At 41.3% G+C, this 23,482-nt stretch overlaps 1 protein-coding gene and 1 long non-coding RNA gene across 2 annotated transcripts in view; one reads left to right on the forward strand and one right to left on the reverse strand.

Moving 5' to 3' along the window:
• Positions 1-3,887: 3,887 nt before the first annotated feature.
• LOC102367853 (melatonin receptor type 1B) overlaps positions 3,888-23,482 on the reverse strand; it is a gene marked incomplete at its 5' end in the record, with an annotated part of 56,801 nt that continues 37,206 nt past the window's right edge. Inside the window, one exon of the mRNA XM_006021055.1 lies at positions 3,888-4,954. Within this exon, the coding sequence (XP_006021117.1) occupies positions 4,086-4,954 (869 nt within the window). The remainder of the gene's footprint in view (positions 4,955-23,482) is intronic.
• On the forward strand, positions 6,040-18,623 carry LOC102385345. The gene is made up of 3 exons (XR_323492.1): positions 6,040-6,166; positions 16,317-16,609; positions 18,563-18,623. It is a non-coding gene; the product is annotated as an uncharacterized LOC102385345 (long non-coding RNA).

A 23,482-nucleotide genomic window follows, 5' to 3' on the forward strand; every position in this document is an offset into this window, starting at 1 on the left:
AAAAGTTAAATATTGCTAGATGAAGAGAGCTCACCATGGAAGATGCATGGCTACTCATCAAAGCTTAGTTTAAGTGCATTTATTGAAGTCAAATTTAAATTAAAGTCTGTGGCTGTGCAGTAATATGGTCTATAAAACCTATGCTCCATTTACCAAGTAACATCTGGTGGTACCACCTCACTGCTCAACATAGGCTGCAAACAGCTGTCCCCTTTGTGCTGTCACAAACACTTGTGGTGGCATAGAGCAAAAGCAAACAGACATCTATGACCTTTGTTGTACCACAAATGGCCAAATTTATGGCCATAACAAAAGGTAGAATAAATCTGTGCTGCTGTGTTGTGGCAGACATCTATTTGTTTGAAGGGGGAAAACCGTAGGCAGCCTAGAGCTACCCATGCTCTCCAGCTACCCCAGGCAGGCACTTCTGTGGCTACAGGTACCTGATCCTGTGTGACCTGCAGTATTTCACTGCAGTATTTTCTGCAGGGGAATTTTCCAGGGTGCACAGGGACAGGTCCCTGAAGCTTTGGAAGTGCCTGCTTGGGTCTCCCTATTTGCAGACACATGTCCTGAGTCAGAATTGTTGGGACACATCCTGACACAGCTGATTTGGTTTATTTGGTGACATCTGTTTATAGCCATAGAGGGCAATACCCTGCAGTGAAAATGATCCTGTTGCTTTTGTGCAGACACTGTCCAGAGCAAAGTACTGTGCAGTCAAAGTAATGATAGTCAAATCTATCTCTAACTACTTCCCACATCATTTAGCCAGTTGTAGTGAAAGGTAATTACCAAATGCTGTTAGTTTCATGTGGGAGTACTCATGTAATCATTCACCTGAGTAAGGACTCCTAAATTTAGTACTTAATTTTTAAGGTGCCCATATAATTAGAAAACTACCTTTGTAAATACAGCCATATCTCTTTTAGATCTGCTTCCTGTGAGCGTACACAATAATCTCTGCTTGCTTTTATGATGGAACATATTTGATTGCATTTCATCTAGCTCCGTGGAGTTAGTACAACTCTAGGAAATATGAGTGATGGCTAGAAAATGGTATTTAGAGGCTTGCCTTTGGGAACTGGCTTGTAGGTAAAGTATCCAGGGTTTGTAGGTAAATGATCCGGGGCAAAGTCAAGGGTTAATTGGTTTCTAAAAGCTTCCTTGTGACGAAATTTCCTTCAAGGCCCATGGTGTCTGAAGCCAGCTGACACACAGGCTGGGAAACTGAAGACATGTACCACACTGTTCCATAACATGAGATAAGGAAACATTAGGTCACAGTGCCCAACTGCTGAGCTCTTGGGATTTCTGGTTTTGGTGGACAGACCAAATCAGGAGACAAATAAACAACCAAATTAAGATGTATGCATGTGATGGGTTTGTGAAACAAAGGAATATGCTGACAGAGCAGAATGTGGACAGTATGACAACCACAGGGAGACCAATTAATGATGCCCAGGAGTGAAGAGTCATCAGAGGGGATAAAGAATACAAAAGAAGGGATTTTGGAGAACAAAAGGATCTCTGAGAAGGGAACCCAAGGCCTCCATAGACAAAGGCACACTACCAGCTCATCTCATCCACCTCATGGGGGGGTGAGGGGAAGGGAAAAGGGCCTCGGCCTTCAACCTCCAGGCTGCTGACATCTGACATTCAAGAGATAACCTCAGGGTAAAGCTTGCATACTGGCCACACATACTTTCCCTCTGGGACAGCTGTAGGAGTGGCAGATATAGAATTGTTGACCATGCCTGCATTATTATCTGCTATCACTCTGTATCACTAAAATTTGCCTATTATCAAATGAAGAAGTCATGGTTGATCTGAGAGTTTGGGTCTACCCTGAACAAGGTATCTGGATCATAAAGCCAGTGCCAACAATGAGCTTGATAGTGGATTATCTTCTGGTTCAAGTATCAACAGATAATACTCTAAGCTCCAGCTGAGCTATCTTTAACACTGGAGTTCAGATACAAACCAAACTACATTGCTGTAGCTTTCAAGCCTCAAGTTCAAGTTTTCATGACTAGAAGTTGATCACATAATGTGAGTGAATTTGGTGAATTCCCTGTGACTTTTTGTGGTGTTTTACTCAGACAAGGGCAAAGCAATTCCATGTTTGGGCCCTTGATATGGAAGTTCCAGGGAAAGACAATATAGAATCCTGAGGTTCAACATGTTGACAATTTTTGGTTATAGCAAAATACTTCTATAGAGAAATTAGGCTATGTTTGTCCAACAGAAGGTCATTGAGTTACAGAGGCATAAATTGGCCCAACCACAGACTTTATTTTAAATTGAATGTTCAGTTCTCTTGTTCCTTTTGCACAGTAAATATGCCTCTGTTTCACCTTCTTATATAAACTAGTTAGATTTCTTTTGAGACCTTTGTCTGTATAGTTTTCATCTTTCATCAAAGTAGTACTACATGCCAGCTAAACCACTATGCTTCAGACACATTAAAATGCTAGGGAAATATGGCATTTTATGGGAGAAGCTTCATCAGATTTTTTTCACTTTGCTGTGCATTTTCTACTTTACTTAAGTTATTTTATGGTAGACAAGAAAACATGAACAATAGCATTCTATGTTTAGTGTGTTTTAGTGGCTTCAGATTCAGTTGTCTCAGTCCAGCAGTTTAATAAATAATTCCTAACAGGTGTGTGGGGGAGAGGGAGGAGGGGGGGAAGGATGTTATATTCAAAACTGGAGTATGAAAAGCTTAATTCCTTCTTTCTTATATGTTAGCACTACCATAGTAATAAAGATGATGCAAGTTAAATGCCATGAACCAAAGTAATGGTCCCCAGGTATAACATGAGTTATAGTTTGGCCTGGATGAACCCTGTAACAATACTGATAGCTGAGAAAGAAGGAACCTGGCTTTGACATGCCTAGGTTGTTTATGTGAATATAACACACAAGCATCCTTTGACCTTATAAACTGCAAATTTGACCTGGAATCACATTAAAAGGCTACAGACATGGAATCTCACAATGGTGTCTTCAGAGTAGGCCTACACTTAAAGTTTGTAACAGGAAACAGTTAAAACGTTTAAGGTGAGATTCCTCTCAAAGAGGCTTGGTGTTGGCCAACTATTACCCCCATTGAAGTCACTGGGACACCATTTTTAAAGTGATGAATTTCACTGCTGAATTCAATAAAAGAAGAGTCAGGTCCTTATGAGAATATTGGGAAAATAGGGCTTTTAATATCTCCAATTCATTTATCCAGATTGTTTGGGGTTCACTATTCCCTATAGATTTTGGCACTTGTAATTCATAGAAGAACTCATTTAAGTGTGTTTAAGAAAGTAGAATTTATAACATTAATGTTATGTCTATAATTTTCTACAGTTATTTCCGTTGCACAAACAGCTGCACTACCTTTAATAAAAAATTCTGAGCGTGTACACTTCTATGAGAAGAAGAATCTTCAAAGGGAATGCATAAGCAATCAATCAGCTATATCATGTACCAAAAAACAACACAAAAAGAAGATGGATAGAATAAGTAAATGGAGGCGGGTATCTATAAAATCCCTTGTCAGGAAAATATTTTATGTTAACATTCTCTCTTTAGGACAAAATTCTCCTCCCCATCCACTTGCAAAATTTGTCTCTAGTATCCTGCAAGCCCCAACAATACATGCACAGAAATGCCAAGATTGGTACCTGCAGGGAATGCACAATATGAGTACAACATTAGAAGAAAAGATTGCTCTTAACCTTGATCATCTCTCATGTACCTAGGCAAATACAGTCATTATATTTTCTAAGAGCCAAGTTGTGACTTTGGATAAGGCAAGGAGTCCCACCTCATTCACACATTTGAGGACACTACTTGGATCTCAAAAATAAATTGCTTAAATTCACCCTCTGTCTTCATTCAAAGCAGATTTTAAATGCATATTGTGTATAAATGAGTTTGTAAGAGCAATGTGCTTTATCAAGACAGGATCCTAGTCACTGTATACCATTCAAATGGAAAGCACAGAAAAGTAAGCAAAAATGGCCATACCCCTATAACTACATTATTGGAATGATCATTGGCAGTCTTTTCATTCCCTGTAATACATTTTACAAAGTATCCGTTTTGACTTGGTCATTGTTGTTCAAAGCAGGAGAAGGCTTGCTCCTCTGCCCGTCTGTTCCTCCTTTGGATGTTTCCTGATAGAAAATTCGTGGCATCCACAATGACATTAAAATTTGTTTATATTCTTTCCGAAAATTCTGGTTAAGAAGTCCATATATTATTGCATTAAGGCAACTGTTGAAATAGGCCATGAAGTAGCTTACGATAAACAACCACTCAGGAATTTTTGGTCCCATTTCCAAAGGGTTGATGGCTACAGCCAGTCCAATGAAGTTCAGTGGTGCCCAACAAAAGGCAAAGATCACAAAAACCACAAACATGGTGAGAAAGTTTCTGAAGTCACTGGGCTTCAGTCCTGGCTTTGTTTCTGATTTGACTCTTCGTTTTACATGAATCACCAAGATCCAAATCCGAAGGTAGCAGAAGCTCACAATACTGATGGGTACTATGAAATGAATTACAACCACCACTATGGTGTAGTAGGAGCTAGCAGTCTGAACAAATGTGCAGGAATAGATGCGTGGATCATACTCTAAGGAGCCAACAAAAAAGTTTGGCACAGTTGCAATGATCGTTAATAACCAAATTAAGCAGACGTATAGCATTGTGTTCCAACAGCTATACACTTTATCATAAGCAAAGCTATGACATATGTAGCAATATCGGTTTATTGCAATTGCAGTAATATTGAAGATGGACCCTATTACGCTTAGACCCATCACAAAGCCACTCACTTTACAGTGCATTTCACCTAAGGTCCATCCATTGTGGAAGATGGCAAAGAGCACCAGTGGGTATGGATACAAGGCCACCACCAGGTCTGCTAAAGCCAGGCTCACCACAAATGCATTACCTAGGGAAGAAGAAAAGATGGATAAAGAAGTATTAGTCCTATCATAATCATATTTATGAAGAAGAAAATAGCTTCAAACATTTGTAACATGAAAGCATTGCAGGTACTGGTGAGAAGATGGACCTTAATGAAGCTAATGTCAATAGTGATCCATTTTGTACAAGCTCCAGCCTTACTCTATGGAACAGCCTGTCACATGAATGTCAGCAGGTTCTGACACTTATTATTGATAACATTGTCATCATTAGAGATAGCATTTAGAAGTGGAGACCTTCCTCACAGCCAGCATCCTGCAGCCAGTATCACTCCACCTTCCTCTTGCCAGATATAAATGTAAACAACAATAATCCATCACACAGACACCTACTAAATAAAGTTAATGTAATCCAGGGCAATCCAATCAGGCAATCAGGGCTGTCTAACTTCTTGGCAATCAGGGGCCACACACTACACAGGTCACAGACGGTGGAGGGGGAGGTGTGCTGCATGCTCAATAGACTGTTTGCCACACAGGCACTACCCCCGCTCCCTGCCATGTGGAAACCCAACTGGCCCTCCCTCCCCATCTCAGGCTTGCCCCAATTCTGGCTGGGCATATGCTGCTTTCCTGCTTTTTCACATGCTGGTGAGTTTGCCAGTCTCTCTCCAACTACTCATGCACCACAGCTACTCTGGCTCCCAGGCCGTGCGCACCACGTGGGCAGCTCCCTCCTCCCCTCCCGCTACCTTCATGCACAATATGGGCACCCCCATTCTTCCCTGCTACATTTGTAGCATGGGCAGCCCAGCCCCATTCCCCACTCCACATTCAACACAGGCACCCCAGCCCCGGCCTGCTGTGCTGCCCACATCCAGGAGCAGGTATAGGTAGCAAAAGCTGGGGAGGGAGGAGACCTCAGCTGCCATTGCCTCTAAAGCAATAAGAGGAACGGGGATTAAGCAGGAACCCACAAACCACCTTAGCTCCTCATGTACCACATGCAACACACAGATCACCAGTTAGACAGTCTTGGTGTGACCAGCTTCAGCTGTTTGGGCATTATATAAAGCACATGACTGACAAGGCAGCTTAATGGGCAGACAGTTACATCATTAGAGACTACAACTGAAACACATATAGAGGAGTTGATAAACATCATGAAGAAAGATGGCAGAAAGAAGATGAATAACAAAATAGCCAGACAATAATTTCAACTAGAGATATTTTCTTTGGTGAGTTGAGGCCTTTACTATAGTTATTTTACTACTGTAGCAACACAGGTTGAAAAATAAGACTCCTCCTCCCCTCTTTGATACAAAAATATAAAAATTCAGGGGGAAAGAAAGAAAGAAAGAATTGAATGTGCTGAACTCTTTAGCTTCCTTTCTGCTACTGAAAAATAAAATAGCACCTCTGAATAGGGCACTTTCAATCAATTTAGAGTTTCTGGAATAGACCTGTAAAGCCATTTTTAATAAAATAGTGAGATATTAAAATTTGTATTTAAAAAAGAAGAGCCTTATTCAGGATAAATAGTGGATTCACTGCTTTTGTGGGAGGAATACTGAATACTTCCCTACTCACTTCACAATGCACTATAGTGCAAAGTAACTAATGTTAGATTATTGGCATTTAGGAGGCATCAGAGGTATTATTGTCTTCACTGTTTGCTTGTTTCCTTACTTTTTTCTAAAATCCTTTACATTGTGAATGTAACTGTGAAAGAGGCAAAAGTATTTTCATATCTGGTTTAGGCAGAAATCGAGTGCTTGTTTAAGTCAAGGCATTAAATGTTTATTCTTGCAAAGGTCAGAGAGTCCTGGCTTAATGTTTAGTACATAAATAGTTAACGTGTTTAAGTGAATTTCTAGATCTGACCCAGAGTGCTCAGTACCCTGAAGGACTGAACACTTTGAAACAAGGGAAAGACGGCTTCTCTCAGTGCTGCAAATGCACTTTACTGAACCTGAATAAGTGAATCAGTTTCTCTGCTGCTCTCTTCCACTTCAACGGAAATCTGTATGTATCAACCCCTCTATATTAGCTAAAGGAGAACCATGTCTCCACAGAGGCTGAAACAGACTGTAGGCAAACATATTCCCCTCAAGACTACTAAAGAAATTTTCTGAGAGCACCTGTTAAATTTAGGAGCTCATCACTAGATCAGGTATTATCTATTTTTTGTATTCTTAGGTTACACCAACACCTTGATCATAGAATGATAGAAAATGAGGGTTGGAAGGGCCCTCAAGAGGTCCTCTAGTCCAAAACCCAGCTCAAAACCATCCCCAACTAGATCATTCCAGCCAAGGCTTTATCTAGCTGGGTTTTAAAAGCCTCCAAGGATGGAGATGCCACAACTTTTCTGGGTACAGACGATGTCCATTGTTCATTCAAAATCTCAACCGAATGCTGCAATAATTTTGTTTTGGGTTTTTGATGCCTTTTATTTGAGAGTGGGATTCTGTGCTGAGTTTCTTGGAGGTAGAGTACACACTGACAACTGAAGGGAACAGAAAGTGAAGGTGGTCCCAACATTTGAGTTAGTGATAGCTCCTTATAAGCATCTTCTGTAGTGCCTTCACCGAGGGAAATCTTTACTGGCTATGCTACATGACAAAAAGGAGACAGAGCTGGGGTGAGCATCTCATGCTGAGTGCATGTACATACTCCACATTTTCCCCATTTTGTGCCTCATAGAGGATGACACAGGTCTGGGGGATGTGGGGGAAGCAGGAGAAGAGATAGAGGGAGAGAGCCTTCTGCCCTTTAGGGAATTCTGCCCTTTTGGGAGAGAAAATTAACCACAGATTAAATGACCATAAATCCCCTTAAACATCAACCAGACAACTCATCAAAAGAAAGTTTCTATTTCCACTATAAATCTGTGCTTGGAATTTAGCCATGAGGAGATCTTTCCCATCTCATTAAGTTACTTCCATTTCAAAAGCATTTGTGAGTTGTTTATTAAATGCTGCTCATGGATAATCCAACAAACAGTAATGTATCTAGGCATGGGTGATTTGGACATCAGCCCCAGGTGCCCAGTTAGATGAGGTTCAAGAACAGCAGCCAATGTTGCCAGCCCGACCCCTACTACCCCTGCCATGGAACCTGGTTGTTATGCTTCTGATGCTGCAGCAAACCTTCTTTGCGGATGCAGTATTAATATAAGAGCTGGCACTGCACATAATCAGTATGGGTGCTGACAGCCATGGTGGGGAAAAAACCCCACACTCTACCAGAAACAGCAGTGCTTTACTTCAACCCGGCTCCACTGCATCTGTAGAGATTGGGAGTTTCATCAGGGCTGTTATCCAAAGCTGAGTCAATCACCAATTAGATAAAAAAAAAAAAAAAAGCTCCACTAAAACACCTGATCTCTACAGACTTTCGGAAAGCTGGGTGCAACTAATGCACTGCCTCTTCTGGGAATGACATTCCCTCTTCTGGGAATGCTGGGTTTGGCACGGGAGCACACCAAGTTTAACGTAATGCGCTGTTTGCTTGGGGGTTTTTTTCCACACCTGCAAGCAGCCTATAATATTAACAGTGTCTCCACAAGGGATTCAGTCTCTTGCCCATCAAGGAAAAGGCATGGCTGGCTAGTTGCTTCTTGGCAAGGAACAGTTTTTAAAAGTGAGTCAGATGGCCCCAAATGACTATGTAAAGCTGCAATACAAAGCTTCTATTTACAAATGTCTGTGAAGTAAAGTAGGTGGGAAATGTTTTGTTTTCTTTCTTAAATATTTTGATAAAAACAAAGAAAAATGCTGACATAAATGAATGATATAATGCATATTTATTATATATAATATAATGCAGTAGTTTTCAACCTTTTTGATGAGTGTACCCCCAGTGGTCAGTCGAGAAGTATGTGGGGGGTTCCCCCAGTGGCCCGTTGACAAATGGTGGGGAGGGGTTGCCCCAGTGGCCAGTCAGTGGGCAGGGGTGAGGGTCCCCCGGTGGCCGGATGGACAGACTTGGACTCAGGGGAGCGATGCATGGCGGCGGTACAAAGTGCTGGATGGCGGCAGTTGCCCCACCCCTTGCACCACCGCTTCCCAAGTACCCCCACTTCTCCGCATCACTGCCACCAATTTTATCTAATTGGTGATTGACATGTACCCCTGGTTGACAACCCCTGATATAATATATGTATATTACTATTAATTATTTACTGACAAATATCAAACCTGATTTTTTTCTGGTTAAAATGAAAAGATTTTGTGTTTTAATTGCTGAAAAGTGACAAAAAATATTTGAGGAAAATAGTTAATGAAAAATTCCATTTACTCCAAGAAAACATTTTGACAGGAAATTTTCAACAAGATTGACTGCTTGAAAACTGATTTAGTTACAATGCGCAGCAGGAACACTCAGGAATAGAAAGCAAATGGAGAGCTGAAATTTGGGCTGCGTACACATGTTCATATGATCTTGGAAACATAGACATAGAGAAGCAAGGTTGGAAGGGACCTCAAGGGATCATCTAGAATTCTCCAGGGTTTGTTTTCCTGGTACAAAACTGACCCTGAGATCAGTGCTGAAGCTGTGCAGCCAGATGGCCCCCATGCACACATTTCAGCATGCTCTGCAGACTGCCTGCAGACAGAGTGGAAGCACTGTGTTACTCTGAAGTCAAGTAGAAGGCAGGGTAGATTTGCACCTTATAGACTAACCAAACGACTTCATCAGTGAGCTACAGCTCACAAAAGCTTGTGAGATATATATTTAGTTAGTCTATAAGGTACAAATATATCCTGCCTTCTACCTGAGCAGCCTGGGTCAGCCAAACAGGACTGCCCTGTGCAGTGACACCTAACTACATCCCCCAGACTGCTGAGTAGACTAATCTACTGTGCAGTAAAGCATCGCTATGTAACTATGAGCTGAGCTACTGTGTAGTAAAATAGATTAATGCAAAGTAAGTCTGTATTTACAGGTAATAGATTTACTGTGCATAAGCTAATGTGCAGTAGCACACATATAGATGCTGACCAGGAGCAATTTGCTCCCAGTCAGCCCAGGCAGCAGGGGCCCACTGCTGCCTGGCTAAGCCCTGATGTGGTGGGGAGCTGTGCTGGCTGCAGGGGCAGTCCCTACCACATGGAGATTGGGACTGTCCTGATCCCCACAAAGCTGGGAGAGCTGTTCCAGCAGCTGGGACTGCTGCATCCAAGCCAGGTGGGGATCAGGTCAGAACCCAATTCCCACATGGTGGAGAGAGGTATCCCCACTGGAGGGGAGGCAGCCATGTGGGGATCAGGACCATCCCCATGTAGCCAGCAGAGGTGTCTCCACCTGGCGAGGATGCTGTCTGGTAACCAGGTGGGGGTCAGGAGGGTCATCTGCACAGAATCACCAAATGGCTCCAGGCAGCATCTTCCCCAGGCAGAGATGCCTCTCCCAACTTTTCTGATCCCCATGTGGCTGCCAGAAAATGTTCCCACCAAGCAACCCCACTGAGTAGAGATGCCTCTCCCAGCCACATGGGGATTGGGTCCAGTCCCCATGTGGCTGGGACAGCTCTCCCCCACCATGTGGGATAGGGGCCAATGCTGTGGCCCCTGACAGCCCCTGGCTGGTACCTGGGGGAGCCTGGAGCACCCCCTGGCTGCTGCAGCAGGGCAGAACAGGATGGGGTGCCCTGCTCTCAAGTGCTCCAGTTGGGAACAATTTTGCTCCTAAGGTGACACACATTTAGATCCATTCTGGGGCACAGTTTACTGTGTCTTATTTTAACAAGCAGTAACCTTACTGCATATTAACAGCATGTGTAGACACACCCAATGTCTCTCAGGAGGGGCAGAAGGAGCAATGCTGCAGGATTGTGCTCTGTGGCTTCTCTCAGAAGGAAACTTGTACAAACATTCACTCTCCGAGGACAAACTCTCCCCAGAATCTTTTAACCCAGGCTGTTCCCAGGTTATTTCTCTACCAGAGTGGCCCTTTTTGGTCTGGGTGAAAAATCCTGAACATTTGTACACTCATAGTTTCTACCAGGAGAGCAGCAATTCTCCCAGTAGAATCTGAATATCTGCACATGGCTTAAGAAAGATGCAGACTGCCCCGCTATGCATAATTATGTTCCTCTGTTTCTGAAAAGGTCCTTGAATATAACAAGGGCAAATAACTCTTATATTTCTGAACAGAATTAGGCAACCATAGTTCTTAAGCAGCTTTGAATACTTTACACAAAATACATATACGTGGAGTTTAGAAGCTTGTGTGACAAACTGGTTAGAAAATATTGACAAATGCATTGTAGAAGAGAAATAGTATAACAAAGGACTGAATCGTCTGATACTAGTATATGGATATTTTAATGTGTTTTTTCTTTTGTGTGTCTAACAGCAAAATATAATTTGAAATTAAGTTATTGCAGTAATATGAAAAAGTAAAGAAAACTGTTTCTACTACATAAAATATCTAAACAGGTGAATCAAAGGACTTCAATATCTCCAAAGTTTTGTGAACTCGTAAATGCACCCTACTATGTTGATAATACAGGACCTTGGGTGGGTGTTGGAACTGTAATAAAATAACTGAAGTAAGGCACTTTTTGCTTTCGCCAGGCAATCTAAAACAATAGTATACTCAGGTAACTGAAATTATTTTATACCTACAATCTGTCAGTGGTAGTAGGCTACCAAATTTCAATTCTGTCAAGTAAAAGAGAGGTCTTACTGATGAGAAATGCAGCTGCCGATTGAAAAACTACATGATCGACTGACTTCACCATGAATCATACACCACTCAGTGGTGAAGTGCAGCTATTACACACCAACTGAGGAGGCACACGTGCAAAAATGTATACTCACCTCGTATACTTCAGATCTCATCTGTGGAATGGCAAAGAGGTAGAGGATCAAGTAATCATGTCAGTCTGTGAGCACAGGTATTCCAACTTGTGTGCAGGCTTTGACAGCACAACAGAGATGCACGCATTTTTGGTAGGCACATTTGGGCATCTTGTTTTTAATCTATGTTCACAGGAAGTGGATTATCAGTATTTACAAAACTATGATGAAAATTTAAAAGACAAACTTTTTACTAAGGCCATGGTTTTTGAGTGTTGATGGACCTTCCAATCTTAAGTTACACAGCCAAACCAATTAACATCACTAGTTGCTTTGGAAAAAAATCATCTTATTTGTTTAGTCTGATATTGATGTGATTTTTCTTATATTTTGTTTCACATATTAGGTATTTTTTGAGCAACAAAGTACTGGGGTGTTATAAAATGTACAAAACTGAAAATAGTCTTTTGATTACCCGTAAAAGTTCTTGAGGGCCAGATCTACTTAGACATTATAATGCCTAATAAATAAACACTTTGCCTGAGGAGGACAATCCAAACTGACAGGATTGTGTGCCTTGGCTCTCTGTAGTTAGTGTATGTCATATAAAACATAGGCATTTATGGGGCAAAGATGTGGAGCAAAACCCTGACCATAATGAAGTCAATGGGAATTTTGTCACGCTCTTCAATTGAGTCAGTATTTTTCATCTAATTTATTAAGTCTAAACTGATAACAAGACCTTCTTAAAAAGACATCAGCGCGACAGGCCAAAGGTGTCCAGGTGCACTTGAAACCAAAGCTTTGTTTATTCTTACAGGAGTTTTGTAACCCCTTTATCTGAAATATGTAAGAAATGGGATTTTGGAAGGATCCTATTAGTTGTGATTAGTGTATCAAAGAAGACAAAGGCGATTTTGCCACTACCTAGGGAAGGGAATTTGATATTATTTCAGAGATATAACATTCTATTGCTCCCATACGTTATTTGTGCAGGCATTAAGTGCAGAAAATTATTTCTTGTACAAGATTTGACAAAAATAGCAGGCAAGGGTGTTTTAATGTTTTATTTCCTTCCTGTTCCTAACGAAATAGAGGTATTAAAAGACATTTTTATAGTCTCAGGAGTTAAATGTATACACATTCTCCTTTATCTGAAATATCGCCTGCCTTGAACAAAGATAATAGGATGTTGGTTTTGCTTTTAATGTGAAAGGCTTTGACCTTTATTTTTTGGGGTGGGGGGGAGGGGGTTAATGGTGCAGTTGCACTCCCCCTTTATTTCTGCTCCATCCAAGTTTTAAAACCAACTCCCGGGCAATGGCAGGGGAAGTAGTAGTGGCATTTATGTTCAGGAAGTGCCAAAGCAGTCAATTGACTTCATAGCTCATTATAATTTACCTGATTCCTGCTATGATCTCTTCAGTCCACAGATGTGAATAACCCTTTCTTTTTATTAATGCTCCTTTTGTTCCACAAATCAAGCTATCCTTTCTTCTGGAATTTTTCTCCTGGTCTCTCTTTTCCTATTTTACAACTCTGAAGGCTGTTTTTAACTCTAGATGAAAAACATTAACCCAGATGACTATTAACTCAAGTGTGGAATAACTGTTAATGAAATGTTGAAAACACACTGAATAAGTTCAAGAAGGATACATTTTGTTTTGTGAACCTGAATAAGAGATTTGCATTTTATTCTTATGGCTACAGGACTAATGAAACAACAACTTTTGATTAGTTTGTCTAGTTTGTTGTCTATTTAATACTGTATTTACTCAATTCTAAGGCAAGGTCCCCCTTCCCCCCATTTAACACAGGGGGAAAAAGGCCCTCCTCTTAGAATCAAGTATGGGGCATGGCGGGGGATGGGCAGGTAACTTCTGTGGCTTGGGCTCCAGCTCCTGCCTAGAGTTGGGGCCACAGCTGCAGCTACTGCCTGCCACCACTTCCCTGCCACCACTGCACCCCACCATTGCCTTCCTGCAGCCTCTTCCCCATGCCTCCCCACACAGTTTCTGCACTTCTGCCTGAGCACCCCCACCCCAATTACCCTTGCTCTGCACTGACAGCCTCCATCTATGCTGTAGCCTGAGGCACTGATCATGGCCCCAGCCCGGCCCTATAATAGTGGTGTGCAGCCCACACAGCTGCTATGGGGGCTGGGCTGGGGCCATGCTCAGTGCCCCAAGTTAGAATGGGGACAGAGCCTGCTGGCTTGGAGCAAGGGTAAGGGGTGGGGAAGTCATATAATAAATAATTAAATTCAATATGTCGAAAATTATAACAAATTGCAGGTTATCTTAAATTCAGGGTCATCTTAGATTTGAATAAATACAGTATCTAATATAGAAAACGAATGCACATTCAAATAAAAGTATATTCATTTTTGCTTCGATATTAAACTGAATAAAAGACCCAATGCCCTTAACATATTATTACACCTTCTAATTTCTTTCTAATTAGATAAAAATATGCACTGCATTATATGTGATGATATACTACCCCATCTGCACCCTATTCCCCTGTTTTTCAAAATCCTAGCATGTGAAACTTTGGTGGGGAAATTCCTTTTGCTTTTTTTTTTTTTATGTGTTGCCTTAGCTGATTTTTCTTGTTTGTCTAAGTTAGAGAAATCTTTGTCCTAACCCAATGCCCACTGAATCAGTGGAAGAATTTCAATGGGCATTTGATAAACCATTAATCAAAAAAGTGTAAGAAAATAAAGACTGACTATTCAAAAATGGAAATTCTAGTAGAAATTAGCCTTGAAGACTTGAAGTGCTTTCAAAATGACCATGTATGTATTACTGGAAATCCTTTCTTACTAGAGAAATCTGGTAAAAATTTTACTTGAATTCCTTGACTGACAAAGTTCAGGTAAACTGCTTAGTCTCCAGAGTGATAGAAAAATCAAGATCCACGTACTTGATGGGAATGAGGTCTTTGCTACTAAACGATGCACTAAATGGGAAATATTTTCATGTTCTTACCCAGTGAAGGTTTTTAAATGTCTGTTTAATGGGATTGTGGAACACTGTAAATATTTGGTATATCTAAAATGTGGTAAATTGTAAAAGGTTAGGTATGTGATTAACATTTGGAGTAAAAAAATCTAGCCCACAATTCCTACAACTGTTAAAGAACAGACTTCATCTTAAAGCAGAGGTAAATAGCAATCCATTAGTTACCCTAAGGTAGCCAAAAGCCCAAGAGGCCTGCAAGCCAGCAATTCCACCAATGGAAGAAGCTAAGGCAATCAGATACAGAAACAAATTAAAGAGGAAGCTAACCAAGTGTCCATAATAGAGGCTATTTTTTATTTATTAGCAAAATCAAAGTAGTTCTAAAACTCCACTAAACTTTTCTAACAACGAAAATTTCCCACTTAAATAAAACCAACTTATTCAGTTTTAAGATATGCTGAATACTCCTCCTTGGGGTGTCAAACTTCGAAAGAAGTGTAGGTAAGCCTGGTGCTGTTTGCAGTATGGGTCAAAAATAAGAAAGAGCGATTCTCAGCATGCTCATCTATTACTACATTACAATGAGGTGGGGAAGCCCTTGAGAGGCCCCAAAGGCATCTTTATTGTCATGACATCCTGTGTCTACCACCAAGAAGAAGTCTTGCCAGACTGCAGAAATGCAGGCAGATTAAAAGAGACTGGAACTGTTTAAACTTTAATTCAGCTATCTAAGGTATTTACTGCTCCAAGCCAAACTGAGAGTTATAGGGATTGCGATTAAATTCTGAATGCAGATTCAAGCCTCAACTCAGTGAAGCTGATGGAAAGCAACTGGATTCCTAGATAAGCCTGTGTCTCATGGCAGCTGAGCTTTGTTCTATAATCAGAAGCTTATGAGATGACAGGCTTTCTCTTAAAGAGAATGAAATCAAGGGGGAATTTCTGTTGTCTAACCAGCATGTATCAGGGTTATACACTGCAAATGATAACATTTTATATCCCTTGTTTTTGTTGGATCAAGAAGATACATTAAACACTCTGTTAAAGGGGACAAGATCATAGAGCAGGTGAGTCATCTGATTTGCCAGGATGGACTCTGGTCCATCATGGCTAGTTCACTGATGAGTGGAAACAGCATTTAGGTGCTCTTGATTCTATTCTTGGCCAGAACTAAAAGCCTTCTGTCAGGTGAGGAAAAGTGTTAAATTGTATAAGCTATTCTGATTTTTCAGGGGGTTGTTGTATCAAGGAAATCTGAGAGCTAGAAAGCTAGGATACCTGGGCTTGCTTGCAATGAGACACATCCATAGAAGACTGGATCTCTCTTCCACAGGGGAAAATCCCAGTACTGACTATCCTTGTTTACATAAATTGTAAAATTACTTATCTATAATCCCACATGTGGCTTTGTTGTTTTGTCTGTGTTCTGTTTATAAAAATCCTAATATGTTGTTCCTGTGCCAGCGCTCATGAGGGCACAGGTATTATGTAAGATATGCTGTGGAATTCACAGGTCACGGTGAGCTGACAGATAGTGGACTCTGGTTTGAGACCAGGTCTTGAGTTCAACAAGAAAATGTTGAAGACTTAGTCCAAGAGACTTGTTTCCCCTGCAGATAATGAGAGAAGCGATTGTGCAGGAGGAGACTGAGCTGGGCTTAACTGCTGGTACTGACACAAAGCTAACTTCTGAGCAAGGCTCATCTGGAACAGCAGTGGCACGCAGAACTGTCGACACGATGGCAGACCTCTGAACTGTCTACACTTTGGTACTGATGGCAGTGCCAGAGTGGACCTCACAGTACTGGATCATGTTCAAGTGGATCATGTTCGGCAGGTACAAACATCAGTAAAAGTAGACCAATGAAGGAGAGCCACTCCCCAACTTTGACTAAAACGTATTTAAATGGTGAGTAGGACTGTGAATGGGTATAGGCAGCTTTGTGTCTAGGAGCTCTGAATCTCTACTGTAGTGGAAGCATGGAGTCACCCATACTCTTGATGCATTAGGTTCCCTTGTTGTGTGTCTATACCCATACATATAGTTCTTTTTTAGGGAGGTGGGGTGGTCTCTTCCAATTTCCTCAAATAATAAATTTTGGTGGCTTCATGTGTGGCACTGGGGAAGAAACACAGAGAAATAAGGCCAGTGACAGAAGTAGTGATCTATTCATAGTTCTGGGTCAGGGTTTGTCTACTGAACTCCTAGGCAAGTTCACACTCAGCTGGCCCATGTTACTGTCACCAGCATTTGGCAAAGTCTTTACACGTACCTTTTCTGAACTGTCTTTGTTAATGGGCTACTAATGCTGCCAGATGTTGTGAAGGGGGAAAGAGCAGTCACTGCTGGGCTGCTCCCAGTTTCCTGTACAGGTGGGCAAGGACTAGGTAGGTAGAGGTAAGGAGTGGGCTCTCCTCCTACAGTACACTAGTCAGTGGAGCTGAGGTAGGTAGTACAGAAAGAGAAGTAAGCTGTGCCTGGAAAAAAACAGTGAAATTTGTTTTCCATGTGGAGGAAATAAAAAACAGGGACTGAATAGTGATTCTGAACACAAAAAATACTACATGTGCCTTACCAATGGAAAGGACTACATCCCTGCTCTTGGCAATAAACGCATATATGAAACTCGTGGACTGCCAGTCACCAGTCTGGCATGTAGTTAAGTTCCAAAAATGCTCTTTTGCCTAGCATGATTAGAGTAAAATAAATGGCTAAGGAAACTTGAATAAGAATCTGAGGGGTCTGGCATCCCATGATGCCTATCTGTGTTATTCATTTTTGGTTTGTTTAATGACTATATATATAATATAATATATATAGTCATATGACAACATTATATATTATATAATATATAATGAATAACAAAGATATATATGACTATATATATATATAGTCATCAAACAAGCCAAAAATGAATAACACAGATAGGTATCAAGAGATGCCAGACACCTCAGATTCTTACTCAAGCTTCCTTAGCCATTTACTTTATTCTAATCATGCTAGGCAAAAGAGCATTTTTGGAACTTAACTACATGCCAGACTGGTGACTGGCAGTCCATGAGTTTCATATATGCGTTTATTGCCAAGTGCAGGAATGTAGTCATTTTTAAAATTCAGAATTACTATTCAGTCCCTGCTTCTTATTTCCTCCACATGGAAAGCAAATGTCAGGTTTTTCTACCAGGCACAGCTTACTTCCCATTCTGTACTACCTACCTCAGCTATGCTGACTGGTGCACTGTGGGAGGAGAGCCCACTCCTTACCTCTACCTACCTACTCCATGCCCACTTGTACAGGAGACTGGGAGCAGCCCAGCAGTGACTGCTCTTTCCCCCTTCACAACATCTGGCAGCATTAGTAGCCCATTGACAAAGACAGTTCAGAAAAGGTAAGTGTAAAACCATTGCCAAGTGCCAGTGACAGTAACATGGGCCAGCTGGGTGTGAACTTGCCTAGGAGTTCAGTAGACAAGCCCTGATAGATACATACATATATACATATATAGAGAGTGTGAGAGAGAGAGAGAGAGTGAAATATATTAGATAGATATTTCTGTCTATCTATCTATCTATCTATCTATGGTAATGGTATAAATCTGTAACTCTGGAGTATAACTGAAGTGACATAACAGGTCTGCATTATTACTTTTCCTTAGTGCACTAAAGAAAATGAGTCCTGCCAGACTTATTTAAAAAAAAAACAAACCTCTAGTTCAACCGGAACAAAACCAGTAGAATTCAGCTACAGCCTGCAAGTGGAGGATTGGATTAGGTGTTTCACATGTTGGATTGGGATTCTCTCTGACTCTTTGTGGATATTGCTTGGGCCAAAACCTAAAAGAATTTTTTTATTTACTTTAGACATGGGACAACCTGTCTTTATGTTAATCAATGCAGTGTGAACAGAATATTTGAAATAAACCATGAGAGTAAATGTGGGTAAGTTTTTGGCTTCTTATACAACACAGTGCAAAGGTAGTGGCACCCTAATTTTATTGTTATTTTTTCATGATCAAAGACACTGCATGTGTGAAATAGCCAATAACAATGATGCTCTACAAAAGATTTGCTTTATCAAACAAGAGCTTGTAGCAGGCTGCAAGCCTGCTTGGAAGGAGGTGTAACAGGCCACAAGCCTCAGAAGCTGCCACCTCACTGCAAGCAGGCAAGGTGATTGCTAGGCTGCTTAGGAAGACTGGCCAGAAAACAGGTAAGTGCCTGGCAAGAGGAAGTAAAAGACTCCCAGGGAAGGAAGGGGAGATAGTGCATCCTAGAGAGACAGAGAGTGCAACTGAGGGCACATGAATAAAATAGCACAAAAGAGTATGAGAGTGAGAGAGTGTGAGGGAACGAGTGTGCTACTAGGCTGCAACACTGGGCTAGGGACTTTATCCAGGGTCTGGGAAAAGACCCTAGCGGGTGAGCTAGCCTTTTATGGACTATGTTTATGGTGGCTGATTCAATTACTTGTCTTTACATGATTTCCTATGAGGCAAGAGTGAAAATAAAGGACTCACTGAGCTAAACCCTAACACACTACAGAGCTCTTGTGATTCAATGTAAAATAATGTATTATAAAAGTAAAGAAAGCTTCATCTCTGATCTACAGGAAATGTATTTAGAAGGACCTGCAACTATAATTCTCCTTTGTCCTCTCTAAGGAACCCCTCAGATGTGACTGGGAGTTTTGTGTAGGCAAAATCAAGCTATTTCTCTGAGGACTGAAGCTGAATTTGTCATGTACCCTCTCAATAATGTCACTGGGAGCTCTTCATTCAGAAAGAATTAAAGATTCATTGCTTTTGCATGCTTAAAAGTGACGGAGGGCTTCATAATAAATCCAGGTTTCATCTGGTAGGCAAAGCTCATGATCACTCCCTCCCTTTGATTAACAGCATTACAAGGGGGAGTTGTTTGTCCACCCTTCTTCTATATTTGTGAATTTTCATAGCACTCCCGGTGGGAACAAATATACTTGTGTGCTGCTCTGCTGTTTAGAAGCTTGTAAAGACACAAGATTTATAGCCCTTCATATTATGTGTACATGTGTGTATAAAACTTTGCTCAAACGTGGTCTCTCATGGTGTAATAATCACTCAGTGCTAATAAGAAGTATAATAACTCTCTATCGCCACCCTGTGTTTCACCAAAAATGACTATAAAATACTGCATTGACTAAAAAAGGGACATTTTCTATTTCTGGGACAAATTTCTAATTTAGTCCTGGGGTTCTGGGTAGAGCTGGACTGAGAATGGTATCTGCCCTCCACTGATTTTTGAGGTTTCAAATTTTTTCTGGTTGTATCTAGGAATAAATCCAAGTCAGTTCAGCATTTTTCTGTAGGATGGGATAAGGGGTGGGGGAAAGGGGGGAGAAAGACTGGTTAATGATAGGGCACTCACCAGGCCTATAAGAGGTTCCAGTTCAAATCTGCGGTCTAAAGCAGGGAGATCAAGGACTTGAATATGGTACTTTCATCCCAAGTGTCCTACTCTTCAGCCTGTTTGCTGTACTCACTCTCTCACTGTCTTTCTCTGTTGTAATTTAAAAAAAAATCTATCCTGATGATGAAAACCCATGAGGTGTTTCTAACTTCCATATTTTATATTTGAGATGACTAGATTGATCTCAGAACAAAAGGGCCTATCCCCATTTTAAAAATGAGACACGTAGGTACATGTAGGTGAAGTGACTTGGCCAAGATAACTCAGTAGGTGAACAGCAGAGCACTGATCAGCATTCGGGTCCCATAAAACCCAGTCCTCTGTTCTGTCCACTAGGCAGTACTACCTATTTCATAAACTGAAATCCATTTAGGGCTAAGTCATGGCTCTTTCACAGACTTGAGTAGATGGCAGTGCTCTGGTATAGTGTTTCAGGCTGAGTACCAGTGGGGGATTATGCTTCAGTGGTTCCCCTCGGGGGCATAGTTTCTCTGGTTATTCACATATTGTTCTGATCTGACTCTTATTCAGACGTCTGTGTGATCACCTTCAAAGCCTGACAGCTCTGCTGAAAAACTGGAAGGGAATCATAGCCCTGCTTATTCTTTGTCCCTCCCCACCCACTTGCACCTGTAGTCTGTACCCCAACACCACTGGAATTGAAGATCCCATTCACCTGAGTCAAAACCTGTCCTCCTTGCTACCACCAAAGTAAGGGCTAGTCACAATAATGCCCTTGATGTGGCATTGTGAAAATACCACATTATTGTAAAGTACATTTCTATTTCTAGTGAATTCCTGTTTGTAGGACAATTTCTGGGAGGACCGAGAGAAATAAATATATTTCACTGTGCATATTTGTGATGCCTCATACCTAGAAACGTTTGAGTACCTAATACAATTTAGAAGGACAATAAAAATGCATTTAGTAATAAAAATGTATTATGTTCCCTATAGCAGTAAATATCACCCTAATTTTCATCACCTGAAATAATCCACTGCTGTTGATTACTTCAACCAAGGAATAATAGGAAGCCTGCATGAAGTGCCACAATTATGAAAAGCTCATCTACTTCTGACAAAAAGGGTAATATAACTGATTTAAAAAAAAGACACAGATGTGTTTACTTGGATCCCATGAATAGCCAAACAAGATATTTCTATTAGTAGTGTGCATTCTTACATTCTTCTTAGTAGGGTGACCAAATGGGCCCATAGGAAATCTGGGACACATCCCCACTGTCTGCCCTCCCAAGTCAGTGGTGCTGCTTCAGGCAGAGGCAAAGTGGCATGGTGTGCATGCCAGGATTTGTCTACCCGGCTCTTAAAACCCTCCAAGGATGGAGATTCCACCACCCCTCTGACCTCTTGGGAAGCCAGTGGCACACAGTACAGGACAGGCATTAAACAACCTAAAACATGTGACTCAGGCTCCGGGCTCTCACATGGGGCCTTTAGCAGCAGCAGTCCCATCTCAGCAAAGCAGGAGCAGCCCCCCACTGCCCCTGCCCTACCATAACCTCATCAGTGAAGCACCTCTTCCAGCTCCAGATTAAGTCAAAGTTTTGGGGCCACATCCCACTCCCGTACTCCCCAGTGCAATCCCACCACCTGAGGGGACCCAAGTCATACTGCCTGGATTCTACACTTGTTCCAACCATGAAGACATAGGGTTGAAGGAAAAGCAGGCAGGCCTAGCAGGCTGGAGCTGGCTGGGGCCACAGTCCTAGGACACAGCCCAGAGCCGAGAGCTGCCCTCCTCAAACATGGGTCCCTGACAGCCAGGTGGGCAGGGAATGGGAAAGGAACTCCCATTTCCATCAGGGCAGTGGTCCGAGCTGCCCTCCCCACTCCTCGGGGAAGCCCCATTCTCACCTGGGCTCCAGGCAGAGGCAGCAGCTCCTTGGTCCTGACTCAACTGGGCTGAGAGCAGAGTCACTTGCGCAGTAGGCTCAGTCAGGAGCCAGGCACATGAGGGTGGGCTCCTGCCAAACTGGACTTTTGTTTCTATTTCTCCAATGGCCAGGATGCTGAGACAGCCTCTGAAATCTGGGACTGTCCCAGCCAATCCGGGAAGTATGGTCATCCTAGCTATCATATATTATGTTCCTTCTGCGCAAGAAGAGGGATGTGTACCATTTTGTAGAAAGTTAATTCTTACACTTAAATAACTGAAAACTGGTTCAGAACAACTATGGTGGGAAGCAAACAAAATAATAATGCTGCAGTATTAGAAATGGCTGGAGTTTTCACAAAACTTTATTGTGCCTTTCTGTTCTAAGAAATAGGAATATATATTGTGTGCATTGTGTGAGAAGGCTAATTCTTTTTCTGGTCATTCTCGAAACACTTCAGTATAGCAGAGTATATGCATAAATATAGCAAAGTACATGTAGAGTATACTCTACTTTTTTTATCCTACATTTGTTTCAAACGCATGCTTTTTTGTAATGTAACAGTGGTCCTTCAGAGAATGTTCTGTTCTATCTTCTTCTGGAAGACAAGACCAATGTAGGAGAACAGCTGGTTGAATAAAACAGTCCTAGAAACTGCAAGCAACAACTTTGGTTTGCATGATTGGTGGATTTACGCTATTTATGAGCTTTTAGACAATTGGGAGGTATTACTGAAAATGCCTAGGACTTCTAAATACGAAAAGCTTCATGAGATTTGATAGGAATATGTACTCAAAATGATTTCATAATCAAAATTTGTCATGAATATTTTATCCAGATATAATTGCAGGCAGATACCAACTTGTTTTAGGATACTGGGACAAGCAAAGGGTGCAAATAGCATAATTCCTTACTTGCCCACTCTTCTAGCTCTGGGTAAGTAAGGAGAAAGCTGAGTTTGGTGAAACTGAGTAATTCTACTTCCTATGATAGCCAGGAAGGAGGATTTGATGATCACATGGTTCCTTCTGGCTTTGACACATGCATTAATTTATATGATGGGAATGCCATAGTGAAATGGAAATGTGTGAAAAGCAGTTTGAGAAAAGAATAAAATATAATTGATTAATGGTGAGATACAAAGGCAGATTATCACATGGAAAAAAGGGGAAAGGAAAAAGCATGGGCAGAGTGCTTATAAAAATCACAAAAAGATATACTACATATGAGAGAATATTCTGAAGGTTAATAATAAGAGATTAGGGACAGAGGAAGCTGGATTTATGAAGGATGCAAATGGTGTATGCTGATAACCAATTCAGCTGAGATTAAAATACAGTGGAAGTATTTTTTTTAAATATTGCTGAATGTAAAGACCTGGTGAGTGTTGGCTAGAAAATGGTATTTAGAGGTTTGCTTTTGGGAATTGGCTTGTAGGGAA

The sequence above is a fragment of the Alligator sinensis genome, unplaced genomic scaffold, assembly GCF_000455745.1.
Source record: "Alligator sinensis unplaced genomic scaffold, ASM45574v1 scaffold602_1, whole genome shotgun sequence".
Taxonomy (NCBI): Eukaryota; Metazoa; Chordata; order Crocodylia; family Alligatoridae; genus Alligator; species Alligator sinensis.